At 40.7% G+C, this 14,989-nt stretch overlaps 1 protein-coding gene across 1 annotated transcript in view; it reads left to right on the forward strand.

Moving 5' to 3' along the window:
- Positions 1–6,062: 6,062 nt before the first annotated feature.
- The window catches only part of LOC311229250 (serine/threonine-protein kinase Nek5), a gene marked incomplete at its 5' end in the record, with an annotated part of 74,843 nt that continues 65,916 nt past the window's right edge, over positions 6,063–14,989 (forward strand). Inside the window, 6 exons of the mRNA XM_084315317.1 lie at positions 6,063–6,185; positions 8,275–8,371; positions 9,092–9,189; positions 9,388–9,471; positions 10,143–10,213; positions 14,839–14,925. Of these exons, the coding sequence (XP_084171443.1) occupies positions 6,063–6,185; positions 8,275–8,371; positions 9,092–9,189; positions 9,388–9,471; positions 10,143–10,213; positions 14,839–14,925 (560 nt within the window). The remainder of the gene's footprint in view (positions 6,186–8,274; positions 8,372–9,091; positions 9,190–9,387; positions 9,472–10,142; positions 10,214–14,838; positions 14,926–14,989) is intronic.

The raw sequence follows: 14,989 nt of genomic DNA on the forward strand, positions 1-14,989 counted from the left end.
ACAAAATGGCATCCAATGTAATAAAAAAAGTCAACCAACGAACTTGATTCTTGTACCGGATCTCCTCTCTGGTAAACAAGAACACCCTGAAGACTCTGGCAGGAGCATTCATTCAAGGCGACTATGCTTGCACCTCATGGTACCAAAGCACCTCAAAGGGCAAGGCGCTAAAAACAAGATTACAAACATCACAAAACAAACTGGTCAGACTACTGCTTGACCTCACTCCTAGAACCCACCTCACCCCTGCCCACTTTGACAACCTAGGATGGCTTAGAGTAGACGACAGAGTACAGCAACTTGCAATGGGCCTGGTCTACAAGATACACTATACGACTAAGGTACCCATGTACATGTCGAAATACTTCCCAAAGGTCAGTGAATACCACGACCACAACACCAGAGGGAGCTCCACAAATCATGTTCAACCCAGATTCTGCTCAAAAAAGGGACTAAACACGTTTCGCAATTATGCCACATCAATGTGGAACGCCCTACACACAGCCGTAAAGGAATGTGAATCACTACCCACTTTCAAAACTGCTCTCCAAGAACACCTACGTGAGACTGCAATTAGAAACTGGCCCCGGCAAATGTCCAAATGTCCCCTTCGGATGTATATATTTTTTTATGATATTTCTTTCTTACACAGTACTAGGGCTGTCTTAAATGCTTCGAAGCTTCGAACGTTCGATTCGATGGCACAAGCTTCGAACATTAAAAAAAAATCGAAAAAAAAAAATATATATATATATATATATAATTTTTTCGATTTTTTTTTTACTTCGATTTGTGTGTGTGTGTGTGTGTGTGTGTGTGTGTGCGCGTGTGCGCGTGCAGGGGGCGAAATTAAAGCCCGCCGCCCGCCAGGGGCGCTCAGTTTTTACCTTTGGCGCTTGCCACTGAGAGCCCTGCCCGCCGTGTGGCGTGTAGACGTGTAGTTCATAATGATACTCTTATTTTGAAGATCTGTGCGGGTCTCATTTCCGGCCCAAGCGCAGCTAGAGTCATAATATCGATGGCTCCGGCAGTTAGCAGCATTCGGTTCGTATGATATTCTTATTTTGAAAAAAAACGTGGCAACGAGTCATATCCGCCCAGCCGGGCCAGCCCTGCAGCGGGATACTATTGGCTTCTGCTCGTATCAACACAGAGCGGCCCGCGCCCCGCAGCTCTAGTGCCACTGCTAACTTTAAGCTCTCAGAATGGTAGCAGCTCGCCTGCAGCATCTAGTGCTAACGTTAAGCTCCCAGAATGGTAGCAGCTCGCCCGCAGCATCTAGTGCTAACGCATTGTCTAACGGTATCTAGCTGGCTAGCTACTGATATCAATAAATGCTCCAGCAATAGTCTACTCGAGTGCATAAAACCTCCGTTCCCTCGTTAGCTAGCTCGCGTTAGCTAGCTCACGCTAGATTGATCTGTCCCAGTAAACTAAATTGTCTTAACGTTATCTACCGGGCTAGCAGTAGCTACAGATAGCTCCTGATATCAATGTCTTATAACATTGATTGAATGCGTATTCTAGCTGAGGGCATGTTGAATGTGATTTGACAACATAACCCTAACGTTATAAATGGGTCCAGCTGCATCGCCGGAGAATCCTTGCATGCTGAATGTAGGGTCTAGCTGAATATAGGGTCTAGCTGCAGGGCCGGAGAATCCTTGCTGGAGCTGGAGGCTACTCAAGTATACACACAGACAGTGGAGCTGTTTGCAGATAGCAAGCATTTTGACTTATTGCGTGGTGGCGATGTCTCGCAGATAATACAACTACAAGTATGATTATATAATATATATTTTATTTTTAAAAAAAAATTATATAAAATATATATATATTTTTTTTTTTAATCAAAAAAAATTTGGCAGGTAAGAAATATGCTTGGCGGGTAGACTCTTCCCATCTACCCGCCACTGGCCGGTGAGTCAAAAAGTTAAATTCGCTCCCTGTGTGTGTGTGTGTGTGTGTGTGTGTGTGTGTGTGTGTGTGAACTACCCATCCCAGTTAGGACAGCCGAATCCCGTCCAATCTTTCGCCGTCGACTAAAGACTCACTTCTTCAACCATTATCTGAAATGATAAAAAAAAAAAAAAAAAATCGAACCGTGACTAACCTTACTGTCATGCACTTGTCCTAATAAACTAACCTACACTGTAACACGCAACACTTTGATGAACATTGTTACTCAGCTGATAGAGTTGTACCCTTCTTGCTGTCTTGTCGTACAGAACTTGTAAGTCGCTTTGGATAAAAGCGTCAGCTAAATGACTAAATGTAAGTGTGTGTGTGTGTGTGTGTGTGTGTGTGTGTAGGTGTGTGTGTAGGTGTGTGTGTGTGTGTGTGTGTGTGTGCGCGCACCTTGTAGAATTCCACACATAAGAAAGAAAGATACTGGGATGAATAAACAAAATAGGAAATAAAATGTAGAAATGCATGCAATACATAAATAAATATGAATCTCCATATATGAAATATAACATTTAGACTGAGATGTTTTGGTGAGTTCTTTGTTTTTTTGTGGAAGTTGCCCTTCTTAAAAATGCATGAACATTCACTGATAATTGGTCTGTAGTGGAGTCTACAAGGTCTACATTGCCGGACCATGTAATCCGGACCTTGTAGACTGACATAATTCTGTGCATAGTTTAGTCTACACAGGCCATATTTCAAATAATCAAAATCTTACTTCATTCATCTTAAACATTCTTGATTTGGGGGATTGGTAGTTCCCATGAAATCTGAAGTTGTTCAAACGACAACAGCGATCCACCTTGAATTAAATCACACAGCCGAGTGAAACCTTGTTGGATGCGTCAGTCACGAAAGGGGCTACTTAATTAATTAATCCAACCCACTTTATTTATAGAGCACATTTAAAAACAACAACGTTTACGAAAGTGCTGTACAAGTCCCACAACATAAGAAAAAAAAAAAAAAAAAAAAAAAATTATTATTATTATTTTTTCCCCCCCCCGAAGCTTCGAATTAAAATCGAAGCTCGGCCCCGAAGCTTCGATTGCCAAAAAAAGCTTCGAAGGTCAGCCCTACACAGTACTGTATACTTGTATGTCATACATGTCTTGATTAATTGAAAATGGGGGACCCTGATGTAAACAAGACGAAAGTATTTTTCTGGTCTGCATCCTCTTGTTGTGTGTATTGAGCCGTACTGTATTGTACCCATTCTGCAATCTGTTAATAAAGTTTTCAATCAATCACTTGTATGAAAATGTAGCAGTATGCATTCAATAGGTTTAGGTTTACCTAATCTAACGTTACAGCAAATTATTGATATTCTGGATTTTTTGCAAATAATTTAATCTCCCTAAAATAATCCCCTATATCCCCATATCTATCGATCTATCTTTTTTTTCCTTTTTTAATTGAACCTTTATTTAACCAGGAAGTCCCATTGAGATACAAGATCTCTTTTGCAAGGGATACCTGGCCAAGATGACAGCAATAACATTTGCAATATATCAGACAGCAATAAAATGTGCGGTACATCACACAAGAACATAATAAAAGTGCATGTATACAATACATCACATGTAAACACAAAACAGAATAGTCTACATAATAGTAAAAGTGTACGACAGTGAAATACAGGGTAATACAATAAATTTGCAGGCGGGACCGACTACAGAAAGCAGAGACATTCTTCTTGTAGGAAGTTATGTAATACAGATTTTAAATTCGCAGAGAGAGACCTGGGTATCTAAGTGGATATGGTCCTGTAGCCCATTCCATGCCCAAGGTGCGAAGCTTGAAAAAGCTGTTCTTCCTAGTTCAGTGTTTATTCTCTCTCTCTCTCTCTCTTTTTTTTTTTTTTTTTTTAAGTAGCCATCTTGTGGACCTGGTAGCTGCTAGAGGCAAAGCTAATTAGGTTGGAAAGATATAGGGGAAGCTTCCCTAGGATGGCCTTATATATAAAAACAAACATACATGGGATTTCCTCCGTACGTACAGAGATGTCCATCCTACCATTTGGTAAAGCACACAATGGTGAGTAAGCCCTTTGGCACTAGTGATGAAGCGCAGAGAAGCATGCTACACACTGTCTAGCTTTTTTAGCATTGAAGAGGCAGCGTGCATATATTATGTCACCATAGTCAATTACAGACAGGAATGTGGCTTGAACAAGTTTCTTTCTGGCCTCAAAAGAAAATCATCGTTTGTTGCGAAAGAAAAAAACAAGTTTTAGTTTAAGTTTCTTTGTGAGGTTTCCAATATGCGCTTTAAAAGATAGCTTTTCATCTAGCCATAGCCCAAGATACTTGTAGGATGAAACATTTTCTATGGTTGCTCCCTTTAGCGTAACAATATGAACATGATTCACTGGCTGTGAGCGAGCCCTTGTGAACATCATGGATTTAGTTTTATTTGCATTTAAAACTAGTTTAAGATCAAAAAGGGAGGTTTGAAAACAATTAAACGCAGCCTGGAGCTTCTCGATCACCTGAGTAAGGGAGGGAGCACTTGTATACAGGACTGTATCGTCCGCATAAAGATGCATCTTGGCTGTCTGGATTTTATTTCCCAGGTGATTTATAAAAATAGAGAATAAAACCGGAGCCAAAATGGACCCTTGGGAAACACCTTTGTTGATTTCTAAAAAACTTGATTTGTAGTTCTCTGCAAATATACATTGTGTTCTGTCTGAGAGATAATTTCTGAACCAATTTACCGCTTCCTGTCCAAAGCCAATGTTGTCCAGTCTATCCAGTAATAGTTTGTGGTCTACGGAGTCAAATGCTTTTGATAAATCAACAAACAATGCTGCACAATGTTGTTTCTTGTCAAGTGTGTTGATTATGTCATTAGCCACTAGCATGGCTGCAGTTATGGTACCATGTCCAGACCTGAAGCCTGACTGTCACTGAACCTCACTTAGGATGTTATTTTCTAATAGGAATTGCTTTAGTTGAGTGTTCACAAAGGATTCAAAAACTTTGGCCAGGACAGGGAGCTTATAAATGGGGCGATAATTATTAACATCTGAGGGGTCCCCACTTTTTAATAATGGAAGGACAAAAGCAGACTTCCACACTTTGGGGATGGTACTAGTCACAAAACCAAGATTAAAATTGAGGCAATGGGCTCAGCAATAAAATCAGCAGCTGTCTTTAGGAGGACTGGGTGTAGGTCGTCCTGCTGACTTTTTACAGTCTATGTCTTTCAAGGCTTTACAGACTTCATAACATAACATAACACTAATTATACTAACCTGATGTTCACATGGTCTTCCAAATACAGTAATAATGATAATGACCAACCCACGTACGTCACACAGCAGCAGAGATAAAATGTTCATTAAAAATCCTTACAATGTTACTTTTATCTTTGATCTCACTGCCATCTGTCCTAAGGTGGTCTGGAAGGCTGGCGCAATCACTTGTACCTGCTACAGATTTAACCAATTTCCAAAATGTTGTTTGATTATTCAGATTTTCAGTGACTGCTTTCAAATAGAATTTCTTATTTTGATGTTCTAATCAAATGTGTACACTTATTTCTGAGCGATCTAAAAGAGGTCCAGTCTGCAGGGGCATTCGATGTCCTAGCCTTTGCCCATGCAGCATCTCTTTGTCTCAGAGAAGTTGATATATTATCTGAAAACCAAGGATTATCTCTTCCGCTGATCCTATACTTTTTGATGGGGGCATGCTTATCACAAATAGACATAAATGTCATCAGAAAATAATCCCAAGCAGCATCAACATCAGACATGAGGGAAACTTTCTCAATGTCGCTATGATATAAATCATGCAATAAAGCTATCTATCTATCTATCTATCTATCTATCTATCTATCTATCTATCTATCTATCTATCTATCTTATCTATCTTATCTATCTATCTATCTATCTATCTATCTATCTATCTATCTATCTATCTATCTATCTATCTATCTATCTATCTATCTATCTATCTATCTATCTTTATCTTTATCTTTATCTTTATCTTTATCTTTATCTTTATCTTTATCTTTATCTTTATCTTTATCTTATCTTTATCTATCTGTATCTATCTATGTGTCTGCCTCTCTGTCTATCAGGTGTTATGAACAACTATGAGATTGTCCGTCAGATTGGAGAGGGTGCGTTTGGGAAAGCCTTGTTAGTCCTCGACAAAGATGGGTCCGGTGACAGACAGTGTGTTGTCAAGGAGATCGACCTGAGGAAGGTCTGTAATGTACACACCCTACATACATACATACGTACATACATATATACATACATACACAATACATACATACATACATGCATATATACATACATACTAGGGATGTCCGATATTATCGGCCGACCGATATTATCGGCCGATATCGGCAGTAAAATGTGATATCGGAAAATATCGGTATCGGTAAAAAAAAACAAAAAAACAATAACAATATTTGTTATATATATATCCAGTGAAATTATTAGTTACCTGAAATTATTCAGTTTTTTGGACGGGGAAACCCTGCATATATCGGTATCGGTTGATATCGGTTGATATCGGTATCGGAAATTAAGAGTTGGACAATATCGGAATATCGGTATCGGTAAAAAAGCCAATATCGAGCATCCCTAATACATACACAATACATACATACATACATACATACATACATACATACATACATACACACCCTACATACATACATACATACATACATACATACATACATACATACATACATACATACATACATACATACACACCCTACATACATACATACACACCCTACATACATACATACATATATACATACATACATACATATATACATACATACATACATACATACATACATACATACATACACAAATACATACATACACAATACATACATACATACATACATACACAATACACAATACACAATACACACCCTACATACACAATACACACCCTACATACATACATACATACATACATACATACATACACAATACACACCCTACATACATACATACATACATACACAATACACACCCTACATACATACATACATACATACATACACAATACACAATACACACCCTACATACATACGTACATACATACATACATACATACATACATACATACATACATACATACATACATACATACATACATACATACATACATACATACATACACAATACACAATACACCATACACACCCTACATACATACATACACAATACACACCCTACATACATACATACATACATACATACACAATACACAATACACACCCTACATACATACATACATACATACATACATACACAATACACAATACACACCCTACACACATACAATACACATACACACCCTACATACATACATACATACATACATACATACATACATACATACATACATACACAATACACAATACACAATACACACCCTACATACATACATACATACATACACAATACACACCCTACACACACATACAATACACATACACACCCTACATACATATACAATACACAATACACACCCTACACGCATACAATACACATACACACCCTACATACATACATACATACATACATACATACATACATACATACATACATACATACATACACAATACACATACATACATACATACATACACAATACACAATACACACATACACACCCTACCCTACACACATACAGAATACACTCATACACAATACACAATACACGTACACACCTACACACATACACAATACACACCCTACACACATACACAATAACATACACAATACACACAATACATATACATAATACACACCCTACACACTTACACAATACACATGTATACACACCCTACACACATACTCAATACACACATACAATACACATGCACACCATACATACATACATACATACATACATACATACAAAGTACACACATATACCGTACTTTTCGCACTATAAGCCGCACTGGACTATAAACCGCAGGTGTTTTAATGTTTAATTACCATATGTAATTAGCATTGGGACACAATACTGTCGGACAAATAACAAGAATTAACTCATTTACAAGTTGTATTAAGTTTAGCAAATAAGGGAACAGATAAATAACATTTCAATGCAGTCAAAAAAGCAATATTTAGATTTTTACATTTTCGGGTTTGGTCACGTCGAGTCACATATAAGCCGCACCGTTATCTAAGCCGCAGGGTCGAAAAATGGGGGAAAAAGGTGCGGCTTATAGTCCGAAAATTACGGTACACAACATTGAACAGAAAAGACAGCCTAGTTGATTTGGACGTGTTGACCTGTGCTTCCTGTCTCCCAGATGTCACAGAAGGAGAAGGAAGCCGCTAAGAAAGAGGGGTTGCTGCTGTCGAAGATGAACCATCCCAACATCGTTGCTTTCTACAAGTCATTTCATGGTGGCCGAATACAGCTAATGTTCAAATGCATTGCACATCTCAACGTGGGGTCACTCTGGGGCCCCCCAGGGGTCATTGAGGGGGTTCCAGGGGGGATTTTAATGTCACTAATATTTCTTCACTAGAAGTTAGTTAGCACAAGGAAAGAATGTATATCAAGAGGTTTATTTGTCACATACATACCAGGGCATACAGTGAAATGCGGGTGGTCATGCCATATGATTGACTATTCAGATTTTTCAGTTTTTACTCTCTCCTCTCCTCTGTTATCTCTGTACCTATAGACAGTTATGGAATTCTCAAGTAAATAACCAATACTTTCTCAGAGGGGGGTCTCTTGTACAAAACAAGCCCAGGCTCTATTTCAACATTGTTTGGCATGGCGTTGATTAGTACTGAACCCAGGCCCTATGTAAACATTGTCTAACATAAATAGGGCATGGGTTCAGTACTAGTCAACATCATGCCAGACAATGTTTAAATAGGGCCTGAATGAATGAATGAAAACTTTATTTAACAGTTTGCAGAATGGGTACAATACAGTACGGCTCAATACACACAATTGTTAAGGGGATGCAGACCTGAGAAAGACGTTTGTCTTGTTTACATCAGGGTCCCCCGTTTTCAATTCACAGTTAAAAAGAAAATTGAAAAGTTAACCTGTGATGATGTGCTGCCTTTGACTTCCAAACAATGATGCATCTATTAACGCCTTGACAGAGAGTAGCAGCCTGTACATTGTGATGGAGTACTGTGACAGAGGAGACCTAATGAAGCAGATTACCAGGCAGAGGGGAGTCCTGTTCAGAGAGGAACAGGTACACACACACACACACACACACTCACACACACTCACACTCACACTCACACTCACACTCACACTCACACTCACACTCACACTCAAATATCATATGAACACTTGTATCTATTGGCCTTTTCAGAAGAACTTGCTATGGAAACAGCGTAGCCCCAGTTTATTTCCTACACTTAAACCCTCTGCCTGGTCTCCTCCTCAGATAGTGGACTGGTTTGTGCAAATCTGTCTGGGGCTGAAACATATCCACGACAGGAAGGTTCTACACAGAGACATCAAAGCACAGGTACTAAACATCTTCAGGGATGGGATACACAGTATTCCCTGGTTCACTTCTCCTGCTTCCTGAAGATCAGTGTTGTCCTGATCAGAAGTATAAAGCTTTATTGTCATTGCACAATAGCTACAGTACAACGCAATCTGTTTGTGCAGCACCTAAAAGAACGATACCTTTAGTTATTTTTTTCACAACATTATTAGGTCTAGATTGTATAGGGCTCGATTGTACGTCAAACAAAGGCTCTCTCAAATATGAGACCGTTTTGACAGCACAATATTGATGTAACTAAGAGAATGGCAGGGATAATTGTGTTAATTTCAGATGCAATGTTCTTCAGTTTTGAATACAAGAAAACGTCTACATAAGTTTTCAAGCTCACATAGTCAAGTGGTTAAGGAAAGTTAACTCAAAGCAGTCTAACAATCCAAAAATAATAGGTTTGAATCCCAACAGTTAACTTTTCTTTCGTGATGTTTTCACAGCACAATATTGATGTAACTAATAAATGCTGGGATACATAGGATAAATGCTTGGAATGGTTCCGCCCCTCTTCATCACAACCATATCTATTCCCACACAGTCATTCACCCTCCGTAAGCCACAAATTAGCTATGCAAATAATTGTGGTTGAAATACAATGATGCGTTCATTCCCCTCTCTCTCTCCCTCTGCTCCAGAATATCTTCCTAACCAGCAGCAGTATGAAAGTGAAGCTGGGAGACTTTGGAATTGCAAGAATGTTGAGCAAGTGAGTGAATGTCCTCACCGCTCCCACCCTGACAGCTGACATTTTAAAGACTGCAGACATGTAGGGTTGCACTGCAGGATAGGACCATGTAAACGATGGGTACACTACTGTACGTCACACAGCCTGAAACACACACTACACAGAGCTGCCTCTACACCTGTACGTCACACAGCCTGAAACACACTCCTACACAGAGCTGTCTCTACACCTGTACGTCACACAGCCTGAAACACACTCTACACAGAGCTGACTCTACACCTGTACGTCACACAGCCTGAAACACACTCTACACAGAGCTGCCTCTACACCTGTACGTCACACAGCCTGAAACACACTCCTACACAGAGCTGCCTCTACACCTGTACGTCACACAGCCTGAAACACACTCCTACACAGAGCTGCTCTACACCTGTACGTCACACAGCCTGAAACACACTCCTACACAGAGCTGCCTCTACACCTGTACGTCACACAGCCTGAAACACACTCTACACAGAGCTGCATCTACACCTGTACGTCACACAGCCTGAAACACACTCCTACACAGAGCTGCCTCTACACCTGTACGTCACACAGCCTGAAACACACTCTACACAGAGCTGCCTCTACACCTGTACGTCACACAGCCTGAAACACACTCTACACAGAGCTGCCTCTACACCTGTACGTCACACAGCCTGAAACACACTCCTACACAGAGCTGCCTGTACGTCACACAGCCTGAAACACACTCCTACACAGAGCTGCCTCTACACCTGTACATCACACAGCCTGAAACACACTCTACACACCGTGTTGCAATCTCATGAAAAATGGTGGAGCTATTTACATTATAAAAAAGTAACATTTCATTCACGCTTTTTGCTGCCCTGTAACGGGCGCCTGGTGATCCTAAATCCAGATTGAACTCTGCCATTGGAAAGAGGAGATTTGCCCCGATCCATAGATGTGTAACTTGGCCATAATAACGTAATTTATAGGCCTGATATTCTATTATTCTATATTCATATTTCAAATTGCATGTGTCCGGATGGCAGAATTCAGTACTGTATCTACAAAAACCCCTGTAAATAATCTGCTCTTTATTAATTTGCTTAGATCTTTTGTACACTTGATCTCAAGAAGGAGCTGAAGGAGCTCAGTGGCACATCTGGTCAATGTTCGCATGGTGTTATTCACCGTCAAAGATGAAGAAAAAAAAACGTATATTCTCCTTTGGTTCATTACATCTTACTCAAGCCTAGTACAGACACAATATTTCGGACACTGGGAATACATTCCCTGAGATCCATAGATGTCCCTACATGTAGATACCAAGAACATGCCAATGGACTAGGGCTGACCCCTATTAGTCGATTAGTAGACTAATCGGTCGAAAGGAGCCGTAGTCGACTGCCGACCTCTTAGTCGAATACAAAAAAGAAATAATAATAATATTTATAAAAAAATATTTTTTTTATTTTTATTTTTTTATCATTCTTTCCAAAAGCAAAGAGGCCTAGAAGCATGGCTAACGCTAATGGCACGCATACCAGAGGCTAACTGCCTAAGAAAACAGGCACAGAGGCACTGAAAGAGGATTTCACCATCTAATGAACACACTAGACTAGACAAATATCAAGATGTATCCATCAGTGGACCAATTGCATGCTTTTGCAGAGAACAAGAAGCCTTCAGTCGACTCCTTCAGACATTAAGCACCCCCCACAGCTCAAATGGAATGATAAAAAAATATATATATTATACCTTTTCTTTTTGTCAACTAATCGACTAACGCCATATTTTGGCCAATCATAGTCGACTATCCAAATCCTTAGTCGGGGTCAGCCCTAAAATGGTCCATAGATGTCCCTACATACCAAGAACATGGACCTTGTAGAAGTGGAGCAATCTTCCATTTACTTAGGTATATATTTTTTTGGCAAATTTTCTGAAAATATGGGTAGGGCTTAAGAGGTTAATGAGACTGCCCGAAGCCTCTCATACTCACATTTGCCATTTAAAGTAACAACGGAATCATTTAAACACGTGGGTGTGGTACAGTAGTAACAAGAATGACCTGCGTAGATCCATCAGTGAGGCCAAGCGACAATACAGACAAAAGCTGGAGGGATTCTACACCACCAATGATTCCCAGCACATGTGGCAACAGGGCCTGCAGCACATCACAGACTACAAGCAGGGGAGCAGGGGGTCACAAACAGCCAACCCTCACTGCCAGGTGAGCTGAACGAGTTCTACGCCCGCTTCGAGGTCCCCAACACCAACCAACAGAGAGGGGTTCTGACCACGGAGCGTGACCAGGACCCACCACTCACTGTGACAACGGCAGAGGTACGTGCGGTTCTGAGCAGAACAAACCCACGGAAGGCAGCCGGCCCAGACAACATCCCCGGCCGTGCCCTCAGGGTCTGTTCATCAGAGCTGGCTGACGTATTTGCTGACATTTACAACCTGTCACTAGCACAAGCTGTTGTGCCAACCTGCTTCAAGACCACCAGCCTCGTGCCCCTGCCAAAGAAAAACACTGTGACCTGTCTGAATGACTATCGTCCCGTTGCACTCACCCCAATAGTGATGAAGTGTTTCGAGAGGATAGTCATGTCACACATCAAGGAGACCATCCCAGACACACTGGACCCTCTGCAGTTTGCCTACCGTCAGAACCGGTCCACTGAGGATGCAGTCAACACCGTCATCCACACCACCCTCACCCACTTAGAGGGCAAGGACACATATGCCAGACTATTATTCATCGACTATAGCTCTGCATTTAACACGGTCATCCCACACAAACTCTCTGCTAAACTCCTCACTGTGGGTCTGACACCGGCTCTTTGTGACTGGGTGCTGAACTTTCTTACAAATAGGCCCCAGTCAGTCAGAGTCGGCAACCGGACATCAGGCACAAAGGTTCTAAGCACAGGGACCCCCCAGGGCTGCGTGCTGAGCCCCCTACTGTACACCCTCTTCACACACCACTGTGTGGCCTCCAAGAACAACACCAGTGTCTTCAAGTTTGCAGATGATACTACAGTCATCGGACTGATCACTGGGGGAGCTGAGGAGGCGTACAGAAGGGAGGTGGCGGAACTGGTGGCCTGGTGTCCGGACAATAATCTCTCCTTGAATGCAGACAAGACCAAGGAGATGATTATTGACCCACGGAGGAGGAGTGTACAGCACACACCTCTGTACAGGTGAGACGGAGGTGGATAGGGTTAAAACCTTTAAATTCCTCGGAACCCACATCAGCGAGGACCTCACCTGGGCTCACAACACCCAACAAAAAGATCCCAGCAACGACTGTACTTCCTAAGAAGGCTGAGAAAATTTGGCATGCCACCCAAAATTCTCAGCAACTTCTATAGAAGTACGGTTGAGTGTCCTTTTGCTTTTGTGCCAGACAGACACTCTGCCCTGACTGCTGCTGTCACTGTCACCCTTCCCCCGAACTGTGAATCACTAAAGACACTTTTTAACTCCTGCTGTGACCCATTGTCACCTCCATATTTTATATTGTAAACACTGTGAATTGGAACGTGCAATAACGTCAATGTTACTCACTGTGCCTTGTATCTTATACCCTTTTAAAAAAAGATAAATTTTTACCTTATTTTTTAGCACTCGCTTGTATTGTGTGATGTTGTGTGAAGGGCGGACTAGCAAAGTAAGATTTTCATTGCACGGAAAACTGTCTGTTTAACTGTGCACATGACGATAAACAATCTTGAATGTTGAATGTTAAGAGTAATCCTATTGTAACACAGTTTTTGAAAATCAGGAAGAATTATAGATGGTAAAATGGCTCTCTGCTCGCCCCGGTTTACTCCAGCCACCTCTTCTCCCCCTTTATTATAGACGATTCTTTTGATAAATGGAAAATAAGTTGTATAGTAAATATGAAGGCCCTTTGTGTAGATAAAATATAACTACAAAATAAATGTAATTGACCAAAAACCCACTTCTTCAAATCACAGGTACAGTATATTAAAGCTAATACCTCCTTTCCTAATTTGCTGGACCAATTGCTCATGGACTCTTTGTTTTCCTTTGAGCCCTCAAGAAAGGTTGCGATATATTTTTCTTATGATCTCTTGTCGAATTTACATAACCATCACTGGATATTATATGATCTGCATGGGAGGGAGACTTAGGGGTGGCTGTGATGGAGGAGCCATGGAAGTGCATTCATTATGTCATGGACGTGCACTCATTATGTCATGGACGTGCATTCATTATGTCATGGACGTGCACTCATTATGTCATGGACGTGCATTCATTATGTCATGGATGTGCATTCATTATGTCATGGATGTGCACTCATTATGTCATGGATGTGCATTCATTATGTCATGGATGTGCACTCATTATGTCATGGACGTGCACTCATTATGTCATGGACGTGCACTCATTATGTCATGGATGTGCATTCATTATGTCATGGATGTGCATGCAGGAGGTAATTAAAAGAGACTTGGTATGACAGTGGTACATTTTACTGACCTGATGGAGAATGTATATATTTATATAATATGCAAAGTCACCATTTTCCCACATTTACCGTCACATACTGTACTATATTATGTTTTTATGTGTGAATATGACTTGTCTCATGTCTGTAGCACCATGGAGCTTGCCAGGACCTGTGTGGGGACACCATTCTACCTGTCCCCTGAGATCTGTGAGAACAGACCCTACAATAACAAAACGTAGGTATTGTCCCCCCTCTAACGCAGAAATAAATGCCCTACACAGGGTTAAACATTATTCTGC

The sequence above is a fragment of the Notolepis coatsorum genome, assembly GCF_963971535.1.
Source record: "Notolepis coatsorum genome assembly, chromosome: 5".
Classification (NCBI taxonomy): Eukaryota; Metazoa; Chordata; class Actinopteri; order Aulopiformes; family Paralepididae; genus Notolepis; species Notolepis coatsorum.